Source organism: Oncorhynchus kisutch, linkage group LG28 (assembly GCF_002021735.2).
Source record: "Oncorhynchus kisutch isolate 150728-3 linkage group LG28, Okis_V2, whole genome shotgun sequence".
NCBI classification, from domain to species: Eukaryota; Metazoa; Chordata; class Actinopteri; order Salmoniformes; family Salmonidae; genus Oncorhynchus; species Oncorhynchus kisutch.
In genome coordinates this window covers 30,817,539-30,842,949 of record NC_034201.2, presented here as the reverse complement: position 1 = coordinate 30,842,949, position 25,411 = coordinate 30,817,539, and the positions used below count along the sequence as shown (strand labels likewise).

Sequence of the window (25,411 nt, the reverse complement as noted above, 5' to 3'; positions counted from 1 at the left end):
TGACACCACACTGCCAGGTCTCTGACCTCCCTCCTCCCTAAAGGCTGTCTCATCATTGTCTGTGATCAGGCCTACCACCATTGTGTCATTGGCAAACTTAATAAGAGTGTTGGAGTCGTGCACGGCCACACAGTCGTGAGTGAACAGGGAGTTCTGGAGGGGACTAAGTACACACCCCTAAGTGGCCCCCGTGTTGATGGTTAATGTGTCGGATTTGTTGTTGCCTATCCACACGACCTGGGGGCGTCCCGTCAGGAAGTCCAGGATCCAGAGCACAGGGCTTATGGTGGTCTGCTTTATATAGGAATTTCAGATAAGGTAAAGGAGAGGTTGAAAATGTCAGTAAAGACACTTGCCAGCTGGTCAGCGCAAGCTCGGAGTACGCACCTTGGTAATCCATCTGACCTTGTAGCCTTGTGAATGTTAACCTGTTTTAAGGTCTTACTTGCATCAGCTACGGAGAGCGTGCTCACACAGTAATCTTGAACAACAGTTGCTCTGATACATGGTTCAGTGTTGCTTGTCTCGACGCGAGCATAGATGACATTTAGCTCATCTTGTAGGCTCGCGTCACTGGGAAACTCGCAATTGGGTTTACCTTTTGTAATCTGTGATAGTTGGCAAGCCCAGCCACATCAAACGAGCGTTAGAGCCGGTGTAGTAGGCTTCGATCTTAGTCCTGTGTTGACGCTTTGCCTGTTTGATGGTTCGTTGGAGGTCATAGCGGCATTTCTTAGTGTCCGGATTGGTGTCTCAAATGGAGGACAGGGAGAGCTTTGTATGCGTCTCTGTGTGTGGAGTAAAGGTGGTTTAGAGTTTTTTTCGTCTCTAGTTGCACAGGTGAAATGCTGGTAGAAATTTGGTAAAATGGATTGAATTTTTCCGGAATTAAAATCACCGGACACTAGGAGTGCTGCCTCTGGATGAGCATTTTCTTGTTTGCCTATGGCCCTATACAGCTCGTTGGGTGCGGTCTTAGTGCCAGCATCAGTTTGTGGTAGACAGCTATTAAAAAAAGAGAATAGTCTACAGTTTATCATGAGGTATTATAAACCAAGCAGAAGAACCTTGAGACTTCCTTAATAATAGAGATCGTTCACTAGCTTTTGTTAACAGACTACCCCCCTTGAGCTTACCCAACACTACCATTCTGTCCTGCCTATACATAGAAAAAACAGCTGGAATATTATTCACGTTGTGGTTCAGTCCAGTTTTGAGAAACATGGATATTACAGTTCTTCAGGTCCCGTTGATAGGATAGTCTCGAAGGGAGCTCATCCAGTTTGTTCTCCAGTGATTGTACATTTGCCAATAGAACAGAGGGTAGAGGAGAATTATTTACTCATAGCCATACTGCCCTACCAAGCAAAAAGGCAGTAACTGCTAATTTGGTCGAAAATTAGTTTGTCATTTATGCTAAATTAAATACATTAAATTAAATACATTAAATACATACCTAATCATGTGGACAAGTGTCCTGCCTCATATTGTGTTTTGGAGAAAATGAGGGTCATGTTAGCAGTAACTGCATAAAGTTACTGTGAAAACAAGATAAATAAAAACATTTTTTCTGTTCCATGCTATGAACAGTTACTGCCTTTTTGCTTGGTAGGGCAGCATAGTTTCATAAGGGTACCTGCATATCGATCTCGATATCGCCGTCTCTTTCTCTTCCGAGTGTCAGGGTTTGATCCGGGATAAGCAGTATGTCTTGTGCCACCAACTCATTGAAGTAGAAATCTTCATCCAAATCGAAGCTATTAAAAGGGTCCTGTTGTTTCCAGACTTGGTACATCGGTACCCCACGAGAGAACAGTCTATGACTTGGGTTGCAATGTGGCCAACCTGTTGACAAACTTATTTCTAACAAGGTGTTTTATTGAGTGACTTCAAATATTACCTTACAGGGCCACAGCAGTAGATCACTCCTTTTGGTGAATAAGATGGACAATCAGCCATAATACCCAGATAAGCCTCATGTTTTGTCTGCAAGTCATGTTGATGTATAGTCCATACAAATAAACCCCTGAATGAACCTAGTCTGAACCTAGTCTGTAAAATGTCTGTAAATCCCAAAATATATATATATATATATATATATATATATATATATATATATATATTGAACCTTAGCTACTGTACCTGTGGGATCATGGGATATACCTTAAGCAGGTAAAATTGTAAGATCTTCATTACTTATCTAATGGGTCAGAGAACTGAAGAGGGAATGTTCTCAAAAGTAGCTAGCTCACTCAAAGGAATGATCCAGGCCTGTTTATGATAGAAGGCAAATTGTATCAGTGGAAATTAAGATGCAGCAAATATGCTGAGCTTGATTACCAAATGTGCATGTTAATCGATGCTTGGAGGAGGCCATCATTTGCATGTCAAATCATTTGACATTTCCACAAGATGCAAACATTGTTACCGCAGCTGTGGATCCAACATTAGAGAACATGAATTCATTATAAGGGTGTTTATTTATTTACTGAGGAGCAAGAACATCTTGTCACATTGGGGAAAAATAACTAAATAAAATGGATTGCTTACAACTAAAGTAGCTGTATGTGAGATGTTACAGCGTTGGAACGATTGGTTTCACCTGGATGTGCACTGAAACAAACTTTTTTGTTTGCAATCACATTTAAGATACATGTAGTTATTATGGTGGATATCCTAGTTTTCTAATTGAGATTCCCTGGTTTTAGTAACCTGGACATGGAAATAATTGGGTTCAGTTATATTTGTGTCATTAAAAAAAAAATGTTGTCATTAAGCAGATGCTCTTATCCAGAGTGACTAACAATTAGTACATTCATCTTAAGATAGCTAGGTGAGGCAACAACACATCACAGTCGTATCAAGTACATTTTCCCTCAACAAAGTATTTATCAGCGAAGTCTATGCTAGTGGGAAAGGAGAAATGCCTTTATTTTTTTTACGGGAAAGGGAGTGGTGGGGGAGGGGGGGGGGGTCTTGAGAGTTGTTATTTAAGATACTCTTCAAAGAGGTATGGTTTCGGGACGTTTTTGTAATTTGGGCAGGGACTACGCTGTCCTGACTTTAGGGGGAAACTTGTTCCAACATTGGGGTGCCAAGACAGAGAAGAGCTTGGCCTGGTCTGAGTGGGAGCTGCCCTCCAATAGGGGTGGGAGGGCCAAGCGACCAGAGCTGGCGGAACGGAGTGCTCGGGTTGGGATGTAGGGTTTGAGCATATCCTGAAGGTAAGGAGGGGCAGTTCCCCTTGCTGCTCCGTAGGCAAGCACTAGGGTCTTAAAGATAATGCGAGCTTCGACTGGAAGCCAGAGAAGTCTGCGGAGGAGCAGGGTGACATGGACGAACTTAGGAAGGTTGAATATTTATCACAGGGCCTGGTTCAGGTAAGGCCTTCATTAAATAACAGATCACAATCCCACAGACCACACACACCAAACATGCAGTCATAAAGGGGAGAATCTCCATCTTCTGTAATCTTCCAATGGTAAAGCAGCTGGGATTCTAGGTTTAAGAATATATAAGGGCCTTTGCAACCAGCCAGCAATGAAGCAAATAATTTTGATTCAGCATAGCAGCCTGTTGACTTAAGAATCCTTTGAAGCTCTGAAATCCTCCTTCAAAAGTGAAGGGAAGGTACAGCTCTATTAAAAAGCAATTTAACATGCTTTACCTCATAAAGGTTGGAGAATTCCAATCTGGTGGTAACACATACAAAGGCTGTGTCTCAATTGACAACCTATTCCCTACATAGTGCAACACTTTTGACCAGGGCTCAAAGGGCTCTGATCAAAAGTAGTGCACTATGTAGGGAATAGATTGCCATTTGGGACTTACACACAGACCGATCTCTTTATTGGCCATGTGACAGACTGTGCAATATAAAAAGAAAGCCCCTCACAGTAAGCACTTTATTGGCTTTGAAAGGTATTTTTCTGCACTCGGCTGGTTATTCACATGCGTAGAAATATGGTTGGTAAAGATAGAAAAATCAATTGGATGACTACCGTTAAATAGGCCTATATTTTGAATGAGGCTTGAGGATGTTTTAGTGATTAACAAATGGGGACTTTATTTCTTTCTGTCTTTTTAATTTAAATTATTGAATGAATTCAAGATGCACGTCTTTAGCTAAATTTGTATGTAAGCTTCCCAAATATTAAGAGCTGCTTATGGTTGATTCATCGAAATAAGGAGATAATTATCATGAATGTTGACGCTCACTTACTATTTGAAGTAAACCATTGATAGAGCTACAGTGTATTCGGAAACCTGGACCTTTTCCAACTTTTGTTACGTTAGTCTTATTCTAAAATGGATTAAATAAAAAAGGGAAAGGTTTACCTTCCAACAGGACAATGACCCTAAGCACACATCCAAGACAAAGCAGGAGTGGCTTAGGGATAAGTCTCTGAATGTCCTTTTGGTCCAGCCACAGCCCGGACTTCAGCCCGATCGAACATCTCTGGAGAGACCTGAAAATGGCTGTGCATGACGCTCCTCAACCAACCTGACAGCACTTGAGAGTATCTGCAGACAAGAATGGGAGAAACTCTTCAATTACAGATGTGACAAGCTTGTTGCGTTATACACTCATACACAAGACTTGAGGCTGTAATCGCTGCCAAAGGTGCTTCAACAAACTATTGAGTAAACGGTCTGAATACATACTTAAATGTTATTATTTCTGTTTTTTATTTTTAATACATTTGCAAACATTTAAAAAAAAAAAAATATCCTTTGTCATCATGGGGTATTGTGTGTAGATTGTGTAAAAAGTCAAGGGGTCAGAATACTTTCCGAATTCAGTGTATATTGTTTTTAACAATTATTTGAAACGCATCATCTAAATGGCTGCCGCTGGTAAAACCCCTCAGGTCATTATAACTGTAACACACATAGGGGTAGATTATCACACAATGGAGGGGGTACAGTGAATACAAATATGAGATACATATTTTAGATATAGTCAAATTTAGGTTACACGGTTGTAGAGGGCAAGAGTCTGGGTTGTCTTTGTTACAGCAGCCTCCAGTTGTGTTCTCTGCTGGTGGACTTGATAATGTTGTAGAAATTCATACTGAGAGAGACTTTGTCATTTCTTCAAACAATCATCTTTATTTAATGAGGGATTGTTCTAAATTCTTCCAGGCTATCTTTATCTCGGGTCACACAGAACACATCTTGTCTATAGAATGCCAGCTTTAGGTTTTTATCACAAAGTCATTGTCAGTTCAAGCTATCTCTAGCAAAAACCCATTTCCTTGTCTATATGCCCAGACTAACTGCAGGAAGCTAGAGTGGAAACCATCTCTTTACAGAAACACAGCATTTAACAGAACATATATGTCCTACTATTTGATAAGTATATAATCGTTAACTATTAATATCAAACAAATCAGGTAAATACAAACTTTTTATCACAAAAACTCTCATATCTTCAGATGATGTGCCATTTCCTGCCTGGACAACGCCCAAAGATTTTAGTTTTCCTTGTCTGACTGACAGGCAAAGTCTAGAAAATACCACTATTTGTATATGGTTGTCGTGACGTTGTATTAGTTAATGTGACGACTGTTCATCATCGAATGATTCAAGTTTCTAATTGCGTGATTAACTGAATCAAGCAATTATTAACTCATTAACCTGGGGAACCATGGGAAAACTAGTTTTTATTGAGTTTCTATTTCACAAATTAACTCACAAAGAATATCAGAATATCGATTTTACAACAGCCGCTAATTAACCAGTTACCTCTACCAATCTCGTTCTGAACGTCGTATAGCCCGTGAATCTGCATGGACCCGGGTCTCACCAATGAGTTCGTACCACACCAATCTTAATTGAATATTTATTTACTAAAAAGCTAAAATGATGATTAAAGATACACATAGACAAAACACATTATAGGCTATTGATTAGAACTTAGTATAACGGGCCAACACACAATGGCGCGTGTTACCCAAAATGGGGATTTCAAAGAGAGAGAGAGAAAAGAAAGTACACGAGAGAAATATACATTTGGGTGAATGTCAGCTATGCTATTCTGGGGTGGCAGGGTAGCCGAGTGGTTAGAGTGTTGGACTAGTAACCGTAAGGTTGCAAGTTCAAATCCCCGAGCAGACAAGGTACAAATCTGTTGTTCTGCACCTGAACAGGCAGTTAACCCACTGTTCCTAGGCTGTCATTGAAAATAAGAATTTGTTCTTAACTGACTTGCCTAGTAAAATAAAGGTAATAAAAAACCCTAGTCTTGCCCCAAACTGCCGCTCTTATGGGTCAGAATATAATGATGTAATTACGTGGGGATGATCTCAGACGATTCTCTGCGTAGGCTGCTCGATGGTCCACTACTCCGGCGCACCTCTCTGATCTTCCTCCCGATGTCAGTGTCCTTTTGGCTTAGGAGTCTGTTCCCTCACCCTTTGCTCTGGAAGGGGTCTTCTGAGGACAGACAGCTCTGTAGCTCAGAGCTCACAGCATAGGAATGAAACCCTTTAGATACCACAATTCAATGGGAGATGGAGGCTAGGTGGTTCGACTTGAATTCCCCTGCTTAGACACAGCTACTCATCCGTAGCTTGGGTAGAAAAGGATTTCTTTGTCTTCAAACTTCAAGCATTGCGTTCTGGGTTCGTTTACTTTTTAGACCTTGGCTGCAGCTTGGGTCACGTAGTCTTCCCTGTGAATTATTTACTCACAGGTTTTATACCCTTGGGTCAGAAGTGGGTGTAACTGCCTTTAGGGCAATTCTCTGGGCGTACCTAGTTAATGAGGCAAGGTCTAGATTTCATTCAAATCCAATTTTAGACAACTAATTTAACATATCATCGTCCCCAAAACATTCTCTTTGATTTGGATATTTTCCATACAACGTACAATGTATAAACTTCAAACACAACTCTTCACATTACAATGTTTTCGTAATAATGTCAGCTATTAACCTTTTAATAACAAAACAAAAATGACATATATTTTCATATTCCATCTATCGTCATGACCACCATTGTGGCTGACGGAAACCAATGTTCCAAAGTCCCTTTATTTCATGTTAATGTTCTGAGGCTGGTTCTCCACAGTAACAGGACAAAGGAATTTGTCTGTTGCCTGAGATTTACCAGGGGCGTAAGGGGTCATAAAACCCCCACATCTTCAGACCCCTAGATCTCTCCTCCTCTGTTGGGGTTGAGAGATAATCTGTAGGGTTGTGGTCTCCTGTAAGCAGACCTGATCAGGACAGTCATGACACGGTAGTATACCAATTTGACAGTATCAACTGGGTTTAGTCAATTCCATGTAGACTTTGGTCTGTTTGATATGAGGATTTCAGTTGAATATCAGTATCTATTAAATATTAACACATTACCTGCACAGACTAGGATCTAGGATTAGAAATTGAATGCGGGCCTCCCGAGCCGCCTAGTAATCTTTGGCACGGCTTCGCACTGCTAGCTGTGCCACTAGAGATTCTGGGTTCGAGTCCAGGCTCTGTCGCAGCCGGCCTCGACTGGGAGACCATTGGGGCGGCGCACAATTGGCCCAGCATCGTCCAGGTTAGGGGAGAGTTTGGCCGGCAGGGATGTCCTTGTCCCATTGAGCACTAGCGACTCCTAAATAAGAATTTGTTCTTAATTGTCTTGCCTAGTTAAATAAAATCAAAATATTTCTGTATGCAGTCCTGCTGCTTTGTAGGTAATTGAAACCTGATAATGAAGCATTAAAAATGGTTTTACGTTACATTATCTTTTCATTTTAATGTTCTTATGTTGTTTGCAGGTGCACTATCCTTCTGCCCCTATTCAGCCAGGTCCTATATACTTTTTAACTCCTCGCAACAGCAGTGGCCAAAACAAGAACAAGTTTGTGCTCTGGTATTGTGCCTGGTGGACCATGCACATGCTCCACCACAGTCTGGACCTTCACTTCCTGATCACAGGCCACACCAAGTTTGCCCCCGACTGACTGGTGCTTCGGCCTCATCAAACTGCACCTCAGAAAGACCAGAGTGAACACTTGTGAAGGACAGCACTGTAACAGGGATCGTGCTTCTACACCTGCATTGCTTGCTGTTTGGGGTTTTAGGCTGGGTTTCTGTACAGCACTTTGAGATATCAGCTGATGTACGAAGGGCTATATAAATAAATTTGATTTGATTTGATCAACATCCCACAGCTGGATGGACTGGAGGATGGTACGGTGCTGGTGGAAAGCTATGGCTGGCAACATCACCTGACTCTGTGCTTCAGGCCACTGCCACAGTTCAAGCAGTACCAGCACTTCAGGTGAATATTGCTCCTTGCTGTCCCCAGTCCACCTGGCCATGCTGCTGTTCCAGTTTCAACTGACCTGAGCCCTAGGACCATGCCCCAGGACTACCTGACATGATGACTCCTTGCTGTCCCCAGTCCACCTGGCCATGCTGCTGCTCCAGTTTCAACTTCCACCTGACTGTGCTGCTGCTCCAGTTTCAACTGTTCTGCCTTATTATTATTCGACCATGCTGGTCATTTATGAACATTTGAACATCTTGGCCATGTTCTGTTATAATCTCCACCCGGCACAGCCAGAAGAGGACTGGCCACCCCACATAGCCTGGTTCCTCTCTAGGTTTCTTCCTAGGTTTTGGCCTTTCTAGGGAGTTTTTCCTAGCCACCGTGCTTCTACACCTGCATTGCTTGCTGTTTGGGGTTTTAGGCTGGGTTTCTGTACAGCACTTTGAGATATCAGCTGATGTACGAAGGGCTATATAAATAAATGTGATTTGATTTTGATTTGATTTGACTCTCTCCTAACCAGTGGCGATTTTAGCATGTAAATCTTGGTGGGGCAAAAAAGTGGGATGCATGCCAGCAAAGCCACTACACATAAAAACATAGCTGATATGGCAGACTTAAACAAATGTGGTTTCTACTGACAAGTGAGATGTACAAACTATGGCATAAGGGGACCACAAGCGGATAAGAGGCAATCCGTAATTATGAATTACGACGACGGACGTAGTCAATATAACCATTTGTTCAGCACTGTTGAAATGTACAGCGACAGAATTCAGAACATGGGCCGTTCTTACAGTGTACTCCCTGTACACATCAGAACCGTAGGATAAATAAATGGGCCATATAAACAGACAATGAAAGCTCTTAGAATATTCAGGTTCTAGGCAAAAATAGACCAATTTATTAGAGTGAGGCACATTGAACGCCGTTTGGGTATTTGCGTGTCAAAAGATATATACACGTCATATAACACTGTTTGACGCATTAAATAAGCTTTTAATTTGACACGTCAAATAACACAATTATATTATAGAATGTTGTGTGTTCTGAATTTGCACGTGCAAGCCAAGCGCCACCACTACTATCAGTAGCAATGTCAAAGCTGTACAAAAAAGTGTAGCCAAACAAGCACACACCGTGCCACGAACAATGTGTTTACAATACCACGTTGGTAAAATAGGCCAAATTATTAGGGTGAGGCACATGGGCTACTAACAGCTTACTACAAAACATATGTAACAGTACAGCTTTCATCCTTCTCCTCGCCCCAACCTTGGCTCGAACCAGGGACCCTCTGCACACGTCAAGAACTGACACCCTTGAAGCATCGTTACATATCTCTCCACAAAAGCTGCAGGGGAACAACTACGCCAAGGTCCCAGAGCGAGTGACGTCACCGATTGAAACGCTATTAGTGCCCACCCCGCTAACTAGCTAGCCATTTCACACTGGTTACACTCACCCCCCTTTTGACCTCCTCCTTTTCCTCAGGCTCCTCCTATTCCGCAGCAACCAGTGATCCTGGTCAACAGCATCAATGTAACAGTTTTGCTTCCATCCTTCTCCTCGCCCCTACCTGGGCTCGAACCAGGGACCCTCTGCACACATTGACAACAGCCATCTCGAAGAATTGTTACCTATCGCTCCACAAAACCCGAAAGGCCCTTGCAGAGCAAGAGGAACAACTACTTCAAGGTCTCAGAGCGAGTGATGTCACCGATTTGAAACGCTATTGGCGCGTACCCCGCTAAACTAGCTAGCCATTTCACACCGGTTACACATTTTTATTTTTTTAATTTTACCTTTATTCAACCAGGTAGGCGACTTCATGACATGCACTTAGTATTACATTCTTAGCTACAGTATACATTTCTCCCTTGCATATTACATAATTCATGCAGCAGTGTACAATACATTTTTGGACTCACCTTGTGAAGGTGGCGCAGCAGTCCTTTGTTGGCTAATTTTGTCATCAAACTTTGCCATAAAAGTCAAGAATTCTCTGGAACTCGGGGTGGAAAAAACACAGCTAGTCCTTTGAATAGCAGGCTAACGTTAGTGGTTTCTTTGCAACACTTGCAGTTAACCACTGATTCCTTCCAAACGACTCATTGTTGAATTTGCGATTTCCAATTCGTTGTGTAATCTTTATGTACAATGGCTGATGAGCGCCTATACATTTTATATATAATTTCCCTTCATCATTTCTATTCATATGACAAGGATTAAGAAGGATTTGCCAGTAGATTGTCGACTTGATGACAACTGATGATGACTGCTAGCTCTTACTTTGAAAGTAAGATGTTGACATGATCAGTCCAATCCAAGCTACTGTAGATAGAACGTGATTTTATGTCATTTTATCTGTGGCCTTCTTGGATGGGCATTTCTATTATAACTATATGGCAGAACCCAAGGGGCAAACATTTTTGAGCCCTAATCTTAGAATTGGGGATGACAGAAAACTGAGCCAATCAGGCGCAACGCTCTGTATTTTCTGCTGGCTAGCCCCACCACCACAGAAAGCACTGAGCTAGGCTGAAACACCTGCATTTTGGAGCTGCCTTACTCAAGAAAGCAAAAAAAGAGACCAGATTTGTATGCGGCTTCATTAACTCAATGATATTTTAGTTTTTTGCATGGTTTGCAAACTGATATGTAACACGTATTAATGCCAAAATAACAAGCAAAACAGGCAAGACCCCTCCCTCCAAAAAATTATAATTCCTTTTTACCTAAAAGTGTGGTGCTCAAAACCCCCACCTGACATGGATGATGGGTCGCCACTGCTCCTAACACACATGCCATTAGACCATCACTAGCACATTTGCCATCACTAGCACATTGGAGTCTGCTGCCTATATACTGTACATAGACTTAATCTCTGGTCACTTTAATAAATGGAACACTAATCACTTTAACAATGTTTACATATTTTGCATTACTCATCTCATATGTATATACTGTATTCTATTCTACTGTATCTTAGTCTATGCCGCTCTGACATTGCTCATCCATATATTTATATATTCTTAATTCCATTCCTTTACTTTGATTTGTGTGTATTGGGTACATGTTGTGAAATTGTTAGATATTACTGCACTGTCGGAGCTAGAAACACAAGCATTTTGTTACACCAGCAATACCATCTGCTAAACACGTGTACGTGACCAATAAAATTTGATATGACACGTTGCTGCTTCTATTTTATTTTTATCCTGCTGCTCGGCCATTTTACCCCTGATTGTATGCATATATCTACCTCATCTATCACTGATATTGTTCTTGTACATATGTATATTATATTTGATTGATACTGACACTTTCTGATATTGTTACTATGCAAGTAACCATTTAGCTGTACCCTTTACACCTTCTGTAGAGACCCATCCACTTAGCAAAGATGTGTCTGGGGTTTATAGCATTTATTTCACATGACCCATCAATTTAGACAAGTGTGTCTGGGTAAGCGTCATCTAATATTTATGAAATATGTTTATCTGGACTTGAATCCTTAAAAAAAATGGGTGGGGCTGGCTTAAGAGGGTGTGAACAATGCTGAATGGGTGTAGACAAAGGAGAGCTCTCCAGTAGGTGCAAAACCATTCAAAGACCATTTTCTCAAAAGTGAGTTTACAAGTTTATTACCTTTCAAAGCAGAATTACTTTCCCATTGTTCCTAAAAAAATGCAGTGTATTATATACCATTTTGTAGCTCTAAGTCTCTACTTTTATCCATTGTAAAAAACACAATTTCAAATATTACTACAGTACATAAGACTGATTTCAACTGTGGATGACCCTGTCCTTCATCCTCTCTGTGGGTATACAGTATGTGTTGGTCTGTGTCTAGGGGGAGGGGAGACTCAGTGAAAAGTTACCAACGCTTTAGACCTTCGTCTGGCTTGTCGACTAAAGCGGCAGGTCTACAGGTGACATTTGACACACATTTAGTTCTCAAATTGCCATCAAATTCTAAATGGGGTTTCAGCATTTTAGGGAGGGGCACGTGCTTACACAGTGTAGTCCATTCTATTCCCAGTGGCTCCCTAAATAATATGATTGTGTTACATGTATATTTGTGCTGACTGTTTCCTTTTCGTGTTCTGCAAGGGTTCCACAAAGACAAGGATTAGGCCTTGCACTGCACTCTTCTCAAATAGTGTTCAAAGGCAATCAATACATCAGCCACGAGGTGAATTGTCTCGTTTGCATTTTTCGGATACTGAACAGAAAACCAATTACACAAGGATCCTCTCGAAATTAATTCTTTTTTTTTTTACTTGTCTTCGTCTTCTTGGAAATAGAAATCCTTGAAAGTTAAAAAGGAAGAAAGAGACAGAGGAAACCAAACGTGTCCGTTGATATCAAAACATGAGAACACCTCTCTTTGGTTTGGCAGACACTTGCTGGAGAGATGAAAAGCGTCACATGTGGGGGACATTCTATTTGGTAGTCCGACATGATACTTCCTCAAGGAAAGATGTGGAACATACTTGTGCCTTGGCCACGCACAGTGCCTCATTTCAATGTAGCTTACAATATCACTATATTTCCATGTCTTATTCAAATGCAGTTATGCCGGATGTACAGTATAAGGAGGTATGCCTAGTGGCAGTGAAAAGCACTGTATTGGATGATGTTCATGGCTAATTCGCTTATGATTTGCAGCTGGTGGCAGGTCCAGAGGGACAGCTCGCTGCTCAACATGCTCCCTTTCACACTTTGACCGTTTTTAGGTTAAGGGTTTTTCCTGGTGCTTCTGCTTTTCGGAAAATCTTTTCATTTGAACGACTGGTTTCCGAGTCTTTATAGGTTCGAATTTCAGTGCTTTTGAGTGGAGAGCAGATGCAAAGTAAAAGCTGAGATATGTGTGTTCTTGTAAGACACTCCTGATAGTTGCTGGCTGTTTCTCGTTGCTTTGAATCTGCATTCAGCAACGATCAAGGCCATGCTTTTCGTATCTTCAGATCACAGCTGTGGTTTGCAGCAATGGTTTGCTGTGTCTGTGCCAAGTACTATTTTGTGTATAAAAGCACATATTTATGATGGGTAGAAATTGCTTCATTAAACATAGTAGTATTTAGTGTACTTGATTCTTTCTTCTTACCCCTCCAACTTGAGTAGGCCTGGTTCTAGCTTAACTTTTCTGACTGTAATGATGGTGAGCAGTCTACGATGGCCCTTAGTTACACCCATGGCCCAAACAGCAAACTGAGGCCTATTTAATACACTATCTTCCTTCAAGTTGGAATAACTCCTGTGACACAGTAACATTTTGATTGAGGTTGTGGTTGAATAGCTCTGGCCTTTGTTCAGTCCACTGTACCAGCAGTGAATGCCTTTAAGGGTAAACAGTAATGTCAGGAAAGGTAATCTTTTTCTGTGCGTTCCTTCACTTTACAGAGGCTTGCTTATAGGTTATAGGAAATGCTCTGATGTAGTTATCTCAGCACTAGCTTGATATGAGATTCAAAGGAATGCGTTCCTCGCAACTGTCATATTTACAGTATTTTATATTTTAATAGTATTGTCATCTTTATTTTTAAATCCAAATTCTGAGTAACAAAGTTACTACAATACTTTTTGGTTAAAATGCTCAAACAGAAACAAATAGCAAACGAGTGTAATTTTCTCTGTGTTTTGCAGTGCCCCCCACAATCATCAACCTGTCGAAGGGCATCGTGGTCAACGAAGGCTCCAACGTCACGCTGATGTGCCAAGCCAGTGGCAAACCAGAACCCTCGTTTACCTGGAAACTCCTCTCTCCCTCAGGTAAGACACCAGTCTCTCTGTGCATTCAAATGGTCATCAATAAAATAAAATAATGTTTGTCCGTAGCTTATGCCTGCCCATACCATAACCCCACCACCACCATAGGAAACTCTGTTAACAACGTTCGCATCAGCAAACCGCTCGCCCACAGAACACCATACACACTGTCTGTCTGCCATCTGCCCAGTACAGTTGAAACCAGGATTCATCCGCGAAGAGCACACTACTCCAGCGTGCCAGTGGCCATCGTAGGTGACCAATTGTAAACTGAAGTCGGTTTTTACCCGAACTGCAGTCACATAAAGACCCTGGTGTGGACAAGTAGCACACAAATGAGCTTTCCTGAGATGGTTTCTGACAGTTTGTGCATAAATGATTTGGTTGTGCAAACCCACAGTTTCATCAGCTGTCCGGGTGGCTGGTCTCAGACAATCCTGCAGGTGAAGAAGCCGGATGTGGAGATCCTGGGCTGGTGTGGTTACACGTGGTCTGTGGTTGTTGGAGGCCGGTTGGACGCATTGCCAAATTCTCTAAAACAATGTTGGAGGTGGCTTATGGTAAAGAAATAAACATTCAATTCTCTGGCAATGGCTCTTTTGGACATTTCTGCAGTCAGCATGTCAATTGCACGCTCACTCAAAAGTTGAGATCTGTAGTATTGCGTTGTGTGACAAAACTACACATTTTATAGTGGCCTTTCATTGTCGCAAGCACAAGGTGCAGCGGTGTAATGATCATGTTGTTTAATGCCATACCTGTCAGGTGGATGGATTATCTTGGCAATCTTGCTCAATAACAGGGATGTAAACAAATGTGTGTGCAAAATTTGAGAGAAATAAGCTTTATGTTCTATGGAAAATGTCTGGGATCTTTTATTATCTATCTTTCTCTAGCTCTATTTTTCTCACACTCTTTCTCTCATTCCCCAGCTCCCTCTCTCTCTCTCGCTCTCTCTTCCCCCAATTTTGTCACCATGACTTTAGGTAGCCCCAATGACACTTGGTGAACTGTATCCTTCTCCTTTCTAAGTAGCTCATTATCTGTCTACTACCTTTTCCCTAATCACCATTAACCACTAATGATATGTATAGAAATAAATTGCTGTCAATGCATTTGGGATAATTAATTAGGATAATTGGAAAGATGTAAATGTTTTGGAGGCGAGTGAGTGACTGAATACATTACAGTATGAGGCGTCATTGCAAAGACAAACGTGCCACAGTTGGGGATGTCTGAGTATATGTTTACCGAGTGGGTTTGGAGAACTGTGCTCACACATACCGCTATCTTATCAAGAGGAGGGGAAACCACATGTTTGTCTGCCTGTCTCCCTATCTATATTTCTATGTTTCACTTAATCAGGTAAGATGATGCTTGCATTTGTAATGCGCTACATTTCACGTGGAGACAATTGTGTGACAGTTTCCTCCCCTCTCTCTCTCCTTTTGTGTCGCTACAAGGATTGCGGAATTGAAATGTTAATACGACAAGTATGTGACTGGCCATGTATTTTAGGAGATAAGTGAGGAATTGCTTTGATGGGTCTCCATTTGCCACACACAGCGGGTGTCTTCAGAGGAGCCATAATTGCAGCCCGGGTGGCTAAAAAAGAGCCACTGTCACTTGTTGCGCCAGTACCCCCTGAATACATTCAAGACATATGAACATTTACACAATTACCGCCTCCTTCAGTGTCAGCATGTATAGAATGGAGAAAGTGCTGAAACAAGCCTTTAGTCTGTTTGTTTTGTCATTTGGTAGGTAGAGGTTGATGTGTATGCAGCCTATTAGAGGGTTGAGTATGGAGGTAAATATAGCTAATTTGAACCCTTTACGGCTGTTATCTCAGAGACACGTTTTATGTTTTGTATCTGTGGTTGTTGGGTGGAATTTTGAAAACATTTAGGTTTTTTGATTTGGCAACCCCGTTCCCATGAGTTCCACTGTATGCAGTAGCTACACTATATATACAAAAGTATGTGGACACCCCTTCAAATGAGTGGACTCGGCTATATCAGCCACACCTGTTGCTGACAGGTGTATAAAATTCAGTACACAGCCATGCAATCTCCATAGACAAACATTGGCAGTAGAGTGGCCTTACGGAAGACCTCAGTGACATTCAACGTGGCACCATCATAGGATGCCACCTTTCCAACAAGTCAGTTTGTCAAATTTCTGCCCTGCTAGAGCTGCCCTGGTCATCTGTAAGTGTTGTTATTGTGAAGTGGAAAGGTTTAGGAGCAACAACTGCTCAGCAGCGAAGTGGTAGACCACACAAGCTCACAGAACAGGACCACCGAGTGCTGAAGTATGTTGTCATGTAAAAATCGTCTGTCCTCGGTTGCAACACTGAAAGCAACGTCCGCATAAGAACTGTTAGTCTGGAGGTTCATGAAATGGCTGAGCAACTGCACACAAGCCTAAGATCACCATGCACAATGCCAAGCATCGGCTGTAGTGGTGTAAAGCTTTCCGCCATTGGACTCTGGAACAGTGGAAACGCGTTTCACCATCTGGCAGTCTGACGGACGAATGTGGGTTTTGTGGATACCAAGAGAACGCTACCTGCCCCAATGCCCCAATGCATAATGGCAACTGTGAAGTTTGGTGGAGGCGGAATAATGGTCTGGGGTTGTTTTTCATGGTTTGGGCTAGGCCCCTTAGTTCCAGTGAAGTGAAATCTTAATTACATTTTAGACGCTTTGTGGCAACAGTTTGGGGAAGGCCCTTTCCTGTTCCAGCATCACAATACATCTGTACCCGTCAAAGAGAAACAGTGAGTGTTAGTTAGCTAGTGCCATTGATGAACACAATAAGAGAATGATAGTTAGTGCATTTGAGAATGCTTTAGGCATCTTAGCGTTTTTTAACTTCGTCACAAAGTAATGCATGTTCAACAACAAATTATTTATTTTAAATCAATTTTGATGATGCTATTCAAACTTGGCCAAGAGCAATCAGAGACTTGATAATATATTTGTAATTTTTATAGGGTGCCTTTGCCATGGCCCAATGTTTCATTTCTTTATTGGGGAGAACAAAGAAGCACAGAATGCTTGCTCTTTCAAAATGGGCTTTCAAATGCACAATTTATGTTTCTGTGCATTCAAAAAAACTTCACAAAAAAATCCTTTCAGGGCACAAGCAATTGCTCTTAACTTAATTTAAACAGTGGAGATGGCGCCTTTGGAGGTTTCTGCTTTGTTTCATATTGAAGCACAGAGACAACTGAATGCCAGATTTAACAAAATCACACATGCAATACACCAAATTAAAGCTACAGTTGTTGTTAATCCAGCCAATGTATCAGATTTCAAAAAGGGCTTTACGGTGGAAGCAAACCATGCAATTATCTGATGATAGCACCCCACCAAACAAACACATGACATTCATATTTTAACCCGCCGGGCGTGACACAAAACTCAGAAATAACGATATAATTCATGCCTTACCTTTGAAGATCTTCTTTTGTTGGCACTCAAATGTCCCATAAACATCACAAACAGTCTTTTTGTTTGATAAATTCTGTCGTTATATCCAAAATGTCCATTTATTTGGCGCGTTTGATCCAGAAGAATACCGGTTCCAACTCACGCAACATGACTACCAAATATCTAGTAAGTTACCTGTAAACTTGTTCCAAACATTTCAAACAACTTTCCTTATACAACTTTAGGTATTTTTTAACGTAAATAATAGATCAAATTTAAGACGGGTTAAACTGTGTTCAATACCGGACGAAAACGAAGTGGAGCGTGCTTTCAGGTCTCGCGCCTCTAACAAACAGTACACTTCACTCGACCCTCGTTCTGAACTGCCCTACTTCTTCATTACACAAAGGAAAAACATCAACCAATTTCTAAAGACTGTTGACATCTAGTGGAAGCGATAGGAACTGCAAGCAAGTGCCTTAGATCCCTATAGAAAACCCATTGAAAAGAGAATGACCTCAAATGTTTTTCCTGGATGGTTTGTCCTAGGGGTTTTGCCTGCCAAATAAGTTACGTTATACTCACAGACATCATTCAAACAGTTTTAGAAACTTCAGAGTGTTCTCTATCAAAATCTACTAATAATATGCATAACCTAGCTTCTGGGCCTGAGTAGCAGGCAGTTTACTTTGGGCACGCTTTTCATCTGGATGTGAAAATACCGCCCCCTAGCCTTAAGAAGTTAAAAGTAGACGCCCTTTGCCTTGATGCACTCTTGGCATTCTCTCAACCAGCTTCATGAGGTAGTCACCTGGAATGCATTTCAATAAACAGGTATGCCCTGTTAAAAGTTAATTTGTGGAATTGCTTTCCTTGATGCATTTGAGCCAATCAGTTGTGTTGTGACAAGTTAAGGGTGGTATACAGAAGATAGCCCTATTTGGTAAAAGACCAAGTCTATATTATGGCTAGAACAGCTCAAATAAGCAAAGAGAAACGACATTACTTAAAGACATAAAGGTCAGTCAACCTGGAAAATGTCAAAAACTTTGAAAGTTTCTTTAAGTGCAGTCACAAAAACCATCAAGGGCTATGATGAAACTGGCTCTCATGAGGACCACCACAGCAAAGGAAGACCCAGAGTTACCTCTGCTGCAGAGGATAAGTTAGAGTTACCAGTCTCAGATTGCAGCCCTTCATGGTCAAATTGCTACAAAGAAAAGTAATGAAGTAATGAATTTGCATTTTATTGCATGACATAAGTATTTGATCACCTACCAACCAGTAAGAATTCCGGCTCTCACAGACCTGTTAGTTTTTCTTTAAGAGGCCCTCCTGTTCTCCACTCATTACCTGTATTAACTGCACATGTTTGAACTCGTTACCTGTATAAAAGACACCTGTCCACACACTCAATCAAACAGACTCCAACCTCTCCACAATGGCCAAGACCAGACAGCTGTGTAAGGACATCAGGGATAAAATTGTAGACCTGCACAAGGCTGGGATGGGCTACAGGACAATAGGCAAGCAGCTTGGTGAGAAGGCAACAACAGTTTATGCAATTATTAGAAAATGGATGAAGTTCAAGATGACAGTCAATCACCCTCGGTCTGGGGCTCCATGCAAGATCTCACCTCGTGGGGCATCAATGATCATAAGGAAGGTGAGGGATCAGCCCAGAACTACACTGCAGGACCTGGTCAATAACCTGAAGAGAGCTGGGACCACAGTCTCAAAAGAAAACCATTAGTAACACACTACGCCGTCATGGATTAAAATCCTGCAGCGCACGCAAGGTCCCCCTGCTCAAGCCAGTGCATGTCCAGGCCCGTCTGAAGTTTGCCAATGACCATCTGGATGATCCAGAGGAGGAATGGGAGAAGGTTATGTGGTCTGATGAGACAAAAATAGAGCTTTTTGGTCTAAACTCCACTCACCGTGTTTGGAGGAAGAAGAAGGATGTGTACAACCCCAAGAACACCATCCCAACCGGGAAGCATGGAGGTGGAAACATCATTCTTTGGGGATGCTTTTCTGCAAAGGGGACAGGATGACTGCACCGTATTGAGTGGAGGATGGATGGGGCCATGTATCGTGAGATCTTGGCCAACAACCTCCTTCCCTCAGTAAGAGCATTGAAGATGGGTCGTGGCTGGGTCTTCCAGACCTTAACTCTAACCCCTTGCCTCGAGCCTAGCTAACGATAGACAGCTAGCTAACGTTAGCATTAGTCACATAGCTAATGTTGGCCACCACAAATTTGAATTTGTAACATATCATACCATTTGCGAATTTGCAAACAGTGGCATAACATTTGATTAACACTTGATTTACATCATTAATATTCGGTCTGGTTGGCTGGTAGCTTATACGCGCTTCATCATTTATTTCCTTATAGAATCATAGCTGGAAGGGTGCTGGAGGTGCTGCAGCACCTTTGATACATTTGTAAAAATTATAGAATTACTGCTGCCTGTTCAGAAAGAAATGAAATAATTCAGTATAATCTACTACACATGAGTAAACCACTAATTTAGCAACAGAGGATCAATGGCTTCTTAAAAAATATTGTCTAGCTGTGGGTTGTGTAGCCCAATAACAAGGCATAGCCTACAATTGGTAACACCTGGCAAATCTGTCAGTGAACAGCATGCAGACAAAACAGGCCATTTGCAATATTTCAAATACAATCGCAGGAAAACACAGGTTGGAAAGCAAAGGGCTCCTACTGAAAATAGACTCTAATCTTTCTGCTGTAGGCAACCAATACATGTTATAAACATCCAAACAGACATATTGAGTAAATATTGTTTTACAAAGTTAAACAAGGGTGAGGTAGGCCTTTGGCAGGGATGGCGAGTGAGCTGTGCAACATTGGGTGAGTCAGTGAAACTGGAAAGCTTTTTAAGGACTATAATTTCCTTCTCATATTGTAAAATATGCCTCCACATCCCTGGGCCTAGGCTATTGATGGATTCAAGATTAGGTCGTTTTTATTGATCTCAGTTTTTTATTGATCTCAAAGTAGCCTGTATTTTGATAATTTATGCGTTATTTAAAAATATTCTCCCAAAGTCTCCAGTCATGTAGAATTGTATGACATCTGTTTGTAAAAGGGCATAAAACATCAGACCCTAGGCTACTAAAACTGGCCCATGTGTGCAACTTCTGTATGTGCCTATATTATACTGTTCTATGCCACTAAACAAATGTGATGATATGCATGCAGTGCTTTATTAAAGCTTTTTTGTCTTAATCTCATGTGTTCCGGTACCTAAGAGCTCCCAATGTCACCTCTCACTCACTTTTGGTTGGCATCTCCCAATTTACAAATGAAGCACTGAACACAGATATACAGTAGTCTAGACCCCTCAAACTAAACTCTGGACCTCATAGACAGTTCCATTGCATTTTTTTCATTGTTCCCCTCTAATCAGGGACTTATTTAGCCATGGGATACCAGGTGGGATCAATTAATTATCAGGTAGAACAGAAAACCAGCAGGCTCCAGACCTCGTAGGGTAGGAGTTGAATACCACTAGACTCTAGCTAACCGCCATAATATGAAAATATCCACACAAGCCACTAGCCAGCCATATATCAGGAGTTGGAAGATTATGAATGTTAGGCTATATTATGAAGTTATTATTAAAGAGCATTTTAAGATGAACCACAATCAGTAAAAAAAATACACAGTATATATTGAGCTAGCTAACTATTAGATTTACATCAATAATCAACATCAATTATCAGCTGATAGCCTACCCTCTTTTCCCGATGTCAAGCATGTCTTTAGGGGCACTAAGGTGAACTTTGCCCCTGTAGTTTCAGAGGCAGATAAGGAAAAACACAAAGTAAACATGAAAATATTGCCAATGGCACTGTTACTTTGAAGTCACACTCTGTGAAGCTCACGTATATACCCCGAGGAAGTGTATGTCTGCACAAGCTTTTGTAGCCTAGTCCCATATTATATGTACTGTAGCCAAGTCTTCCATGGTTGTCAAGCCTTACGTATGTTAAATATAGAAGAGATGGCAACAGCACACACATGGGTCTGAGTTCATTATTATGCACTTATGAACCTGTCTTTTCATTTCAAGATACAATATTTAAATTATTTAGAAGATACTCTCATTGGGATCTAATGAAAAGAAAGTGTGCAGTGGCTCAATGACAAACGACCAAACAGACGGAAATTACTGCTGATATGTTAAGTAGGTTAATGAAGGACAGAAATACCCGCCTGCACTAAACAATACGATACAAAAACAGATTGTGCTTATTACAAGATAAATAAACCAAATCACGTGATGCCAATTTACGCAAATCAATTTCCATTCCAAATTGATATTTGCCGCATTAAAAGTTTACGGTGGTGATCATGACGTGTGCATTTATTTTTCAAATGGTTAAATAATTAGGGCGATTGAATAGGTCCACAGCTGGATGTTCAAAACCTGTCTCCTATTTACATGTGGGGAGTTTGTCATTCCAGCTGGGAATAGAAGAAGATAACATTCTCGCTAATTAGGAAAAGATGCTTATTCAGTTATTCTCTTGAACAGTCCAATCACTAGCCTATGAAAGCAACAGAGGGAGTATTATGTTTATAACAAAAACATACTGTATTCTGCATTAAAATCCCATTCAATATGAGCTGGAGCAGCTCTCAAACAAGTGCGTCCATTAATGGAGTGTGCCGATGGTTGGACTCCTCAGCTGAGCTAACTTTGTAATTGAATGTTAGAGAGAGCTCCTTGGAATCTTCTGCTAGATTACGCCCTCATTTACCAAGCTCGGGACTTTTATAGATTCAATTCATCAAAATTGCCTATAAGAGGGGAATCAGTTTTAAATGTTTTTGTGTGCGTGCGCGTCTGTGTGTGTGTGTGCTGATTCATGTAAAATATGTTCAAGCAATTGCATAATGGGGGTAATAACCATGAAGCTTTTATTTACCACAGAAAGGCAGATTTATAATCATTATGACTGAAAACACTCTATATACTGTATGTGTTTAAGTTCTATCTATCCAGATGTAATGTACAGTGCATTCAGAAAGTATTCAGACCTCTTGACTTTTTACACATTTTGTTACGTTACTGCCTTATTCTAAAATGTAATAAATTGTTTTTTCCCCTCCTCAATCTACACACAATAGCCCACAATGACGAAGCAAAAGCAGGTTTGTAGAAATTATTGCAAATGTATTAAAAATGTAAAACGATATCACATTTACATAAGTATTCAGACCCTTTACTCAGTACTTTCTTGAAGCAGCTTGGGCAGCGATTACAGCCTCGATTCTTCTTGGGTATGACTAGGGCTGTGGGGGTCACAAAATTTTGTCAACTGGTGATTGTCAGGCAAATAACTGTCGGTCTCGCGGTAGTTGACCGTTAATTAACATAAACACATTTAGCATCTCCTGGCTTCCACATTTAATTAAAAAGTATAATAAATCCATGTAATATAGCCTACACCTTCACAATAAATCAATTTATTTAAGACAGGTCTGAAGAAGCTGGATATGAAGAAAATGTAGTCTATTTAAGAAGAAAATAATGACATACTCTGAGTTGTCCAGATGTGGCTGTGCCAAATGGCTGTGGGCTATACTAGTTAATTTAGCAGACAAGATTTTATTATTTTGTTGTATGAAGAATACAATTGCTCAAAGCTGAATAAAATATTATTTTCTCCAAACAATTTGAGGGAGTGTGCACGTGTTGAGCGGTTAACAAAGAAATAAGGATTCCTATATGCTTAATTTAGAGTTATTAGTGTAACTTCAGTTGTTCTATAAACGTTGGGCTATATGTTTTGATTTTTAATACATTGTAAGGCTGCATGACGAGACTAATGATGATTTGAAAAAAGTCGCTTGAAAGACGAGCTTTGCTTAGTTTTTTTTGCGCAGGCTGTACGCACTCCAATAGTCTCTCATTTACAATTTGACAAGCACTTGATAAAGCCGTAATGCACCCTTTAAAAAAATCCATGCCTTTTGCGGCCTAGAGTTCTGCGTTGTGCCCTTCTCCCCGAGTGTGTGCTGCTCAATGCGAAGCGTCTCTCACTCACACGGCTCTCCGTCACATGATGGGGTCTTTCTTAAAGGCTACAAGTTCAGACCGACATCGCATCCTTATCCAATTCCGAGGTGCATATTGATGATATTGACGATATTGGATGAACTGTCCACATTTACTTTTCATCAGCCAACAATATGAGTAGGCCTAACGAACAGCAAAAGCACTAGCCTATGTCAATCTACTATCCGCCATAGTAAAAAAGTCAACCTATTCTGTTTTAGAAATAAATATTCCAAACCGTCTGTGACAGTTGTGGCATGTGATAGATCCCTAATTAATACAACCACTAGCATAAAGAATGTGGCAATGTGGCTGATGCAACAGAACAGAACGTTTAGCTTAAAGTGTGGATAAACTATTAGGCTATTTCTTCACATTTATGAGTGCAGCTATGCACGCATGGTAATAGGCTATAAGTGCAAATGTTCCATAAGCGGAAAACACCATTATCAAAAGTGAGCACAAATGCAATCATGCATGTAATGCTTTTATTATAATGGTGGTGCATTTTTATGGTGAAAAGGATCTTCCCCAAACTTGAAACTCACCTGCTGCTTATATATGCCAGTTAGGCATATAGCAATTTTCAGGTCTCTCCAGAGATGTTCAATTGGGTTCAAGTCCAGGCTCTGCCTGGGTCACTCAAGGACATTCAGAGATTTGTCCCAAAGCCACTCCTGCATTGTCTTGGCTGTGTACTTAGGGTTGTTGTTCTGTTGGAAGGTGAACCTTAGCCCCAGTCTGAGGTCCTGAGCGCTCTGGAGCAGGTTTTCATCAAGGATCTCTCTGTACTTTGCTCCATTCATCTTTCCCTCGATCCTGACTAGTCTCCCAGTCTCTGCCACTGAAAAACATCCCCACAGCATGATGCTGCCACCACCATGCTTCACCAGAGGGATGGTGTCAGGTTTCCTCCAGATGTGACACTTGGCATTCAGGCCAAAGAGTTCAGTCTTAGTTTCATCAGACCAGAGAATCTTGTTTTGTTTCTCATGGTCTTAGAGTCTTTAGGTGCCTTTTGGCAAACTCCAAGCGGTTTATGTGCCTTTTATTGAGGAGTGGCTTCTGTCCAGCCCTTCTACCATAAAGGCCTGAATGGTCTACGGAGCAATTCCTTGGTTTTTGCTCTGACATGCACTATCAACTGTGGGACCTTACATCGACAGGTATGTCTTTTTTACAAATCACGTCCAATCAATTGAATTTAGCACAGATAAACTCCAATCAAGTTGTAGAAACATCTGAAGGATGGTCAATGGAAACAGGATGCACTTGAGCTCAATTTCACGTCTGATGAAACCAAGATTGAACATTTTTGGCCTGAATGCCAAGCGTTTCATCTGGAGGACAACATTTTAAATTCATTTTAAATTTTTAATTAAGCAACCATTTCTAAAAAACAGTTTTTGCTTTGCCATTAAAGGGTATTGCATGTAGATTGATGAAGGAAAAAAACGATTTAATCCATTTTACAATAAAGCTGTAACGTAACAAAATGTGGACAAAGTCAAGGGGTCTGAATACTTTCTGAATGCACTGTATGTTAAATGTGTGTACAATGTACACAAAAAAGAAAGAGCTGTAAAAACAAAGGAATTTTTGTTCTCCAAATATGCAGTTAAAGCAATAACCAAACGTCATCCTTGCCACTGTTTTGATAAAAAGCTGGGGGATAGGGCTGGAGAAATGTAACTACCTCCAAATTCATAGACAGAGCTATGGATGAAAGAAATGACCACCCATGACATCAAAATTATAGTATTAACCATGTTTTGACGATATAAAGTGTTTGTAAACAATATTAATGTAAACAAACATTGGATTAAAATAAGCT

At 40.9% G+C, this 25,411-nt stretch overlaps 1 protein-coding gene across 4 annotated transcripts in view; it reads left to right on the top strand.

The window, feature by feature from the left end:
- Window positions 1-25,411, top strand: part of LOC109873457 (opioid-binding protein/cell adhesion molecule-like) — a 413,387-nt gene that overhangs the window by 360,598 nt on the left and 27,378 nt on the right. For all 4 annotated transcript variants that reach the window (XM_031808275.1, XM_031808277.1, XM_031808276.1 and 1 more), the window contains one exon: window positions 13,920-14,045. In XM_031808275.1, the coding sequence (XP_031664135.1) occupies window positions 13,920-14,045 (126 nt within the window). The remainder of the gene's footprint in view (window positions 1-13,919; window positions 14,046-25,411) is intronic.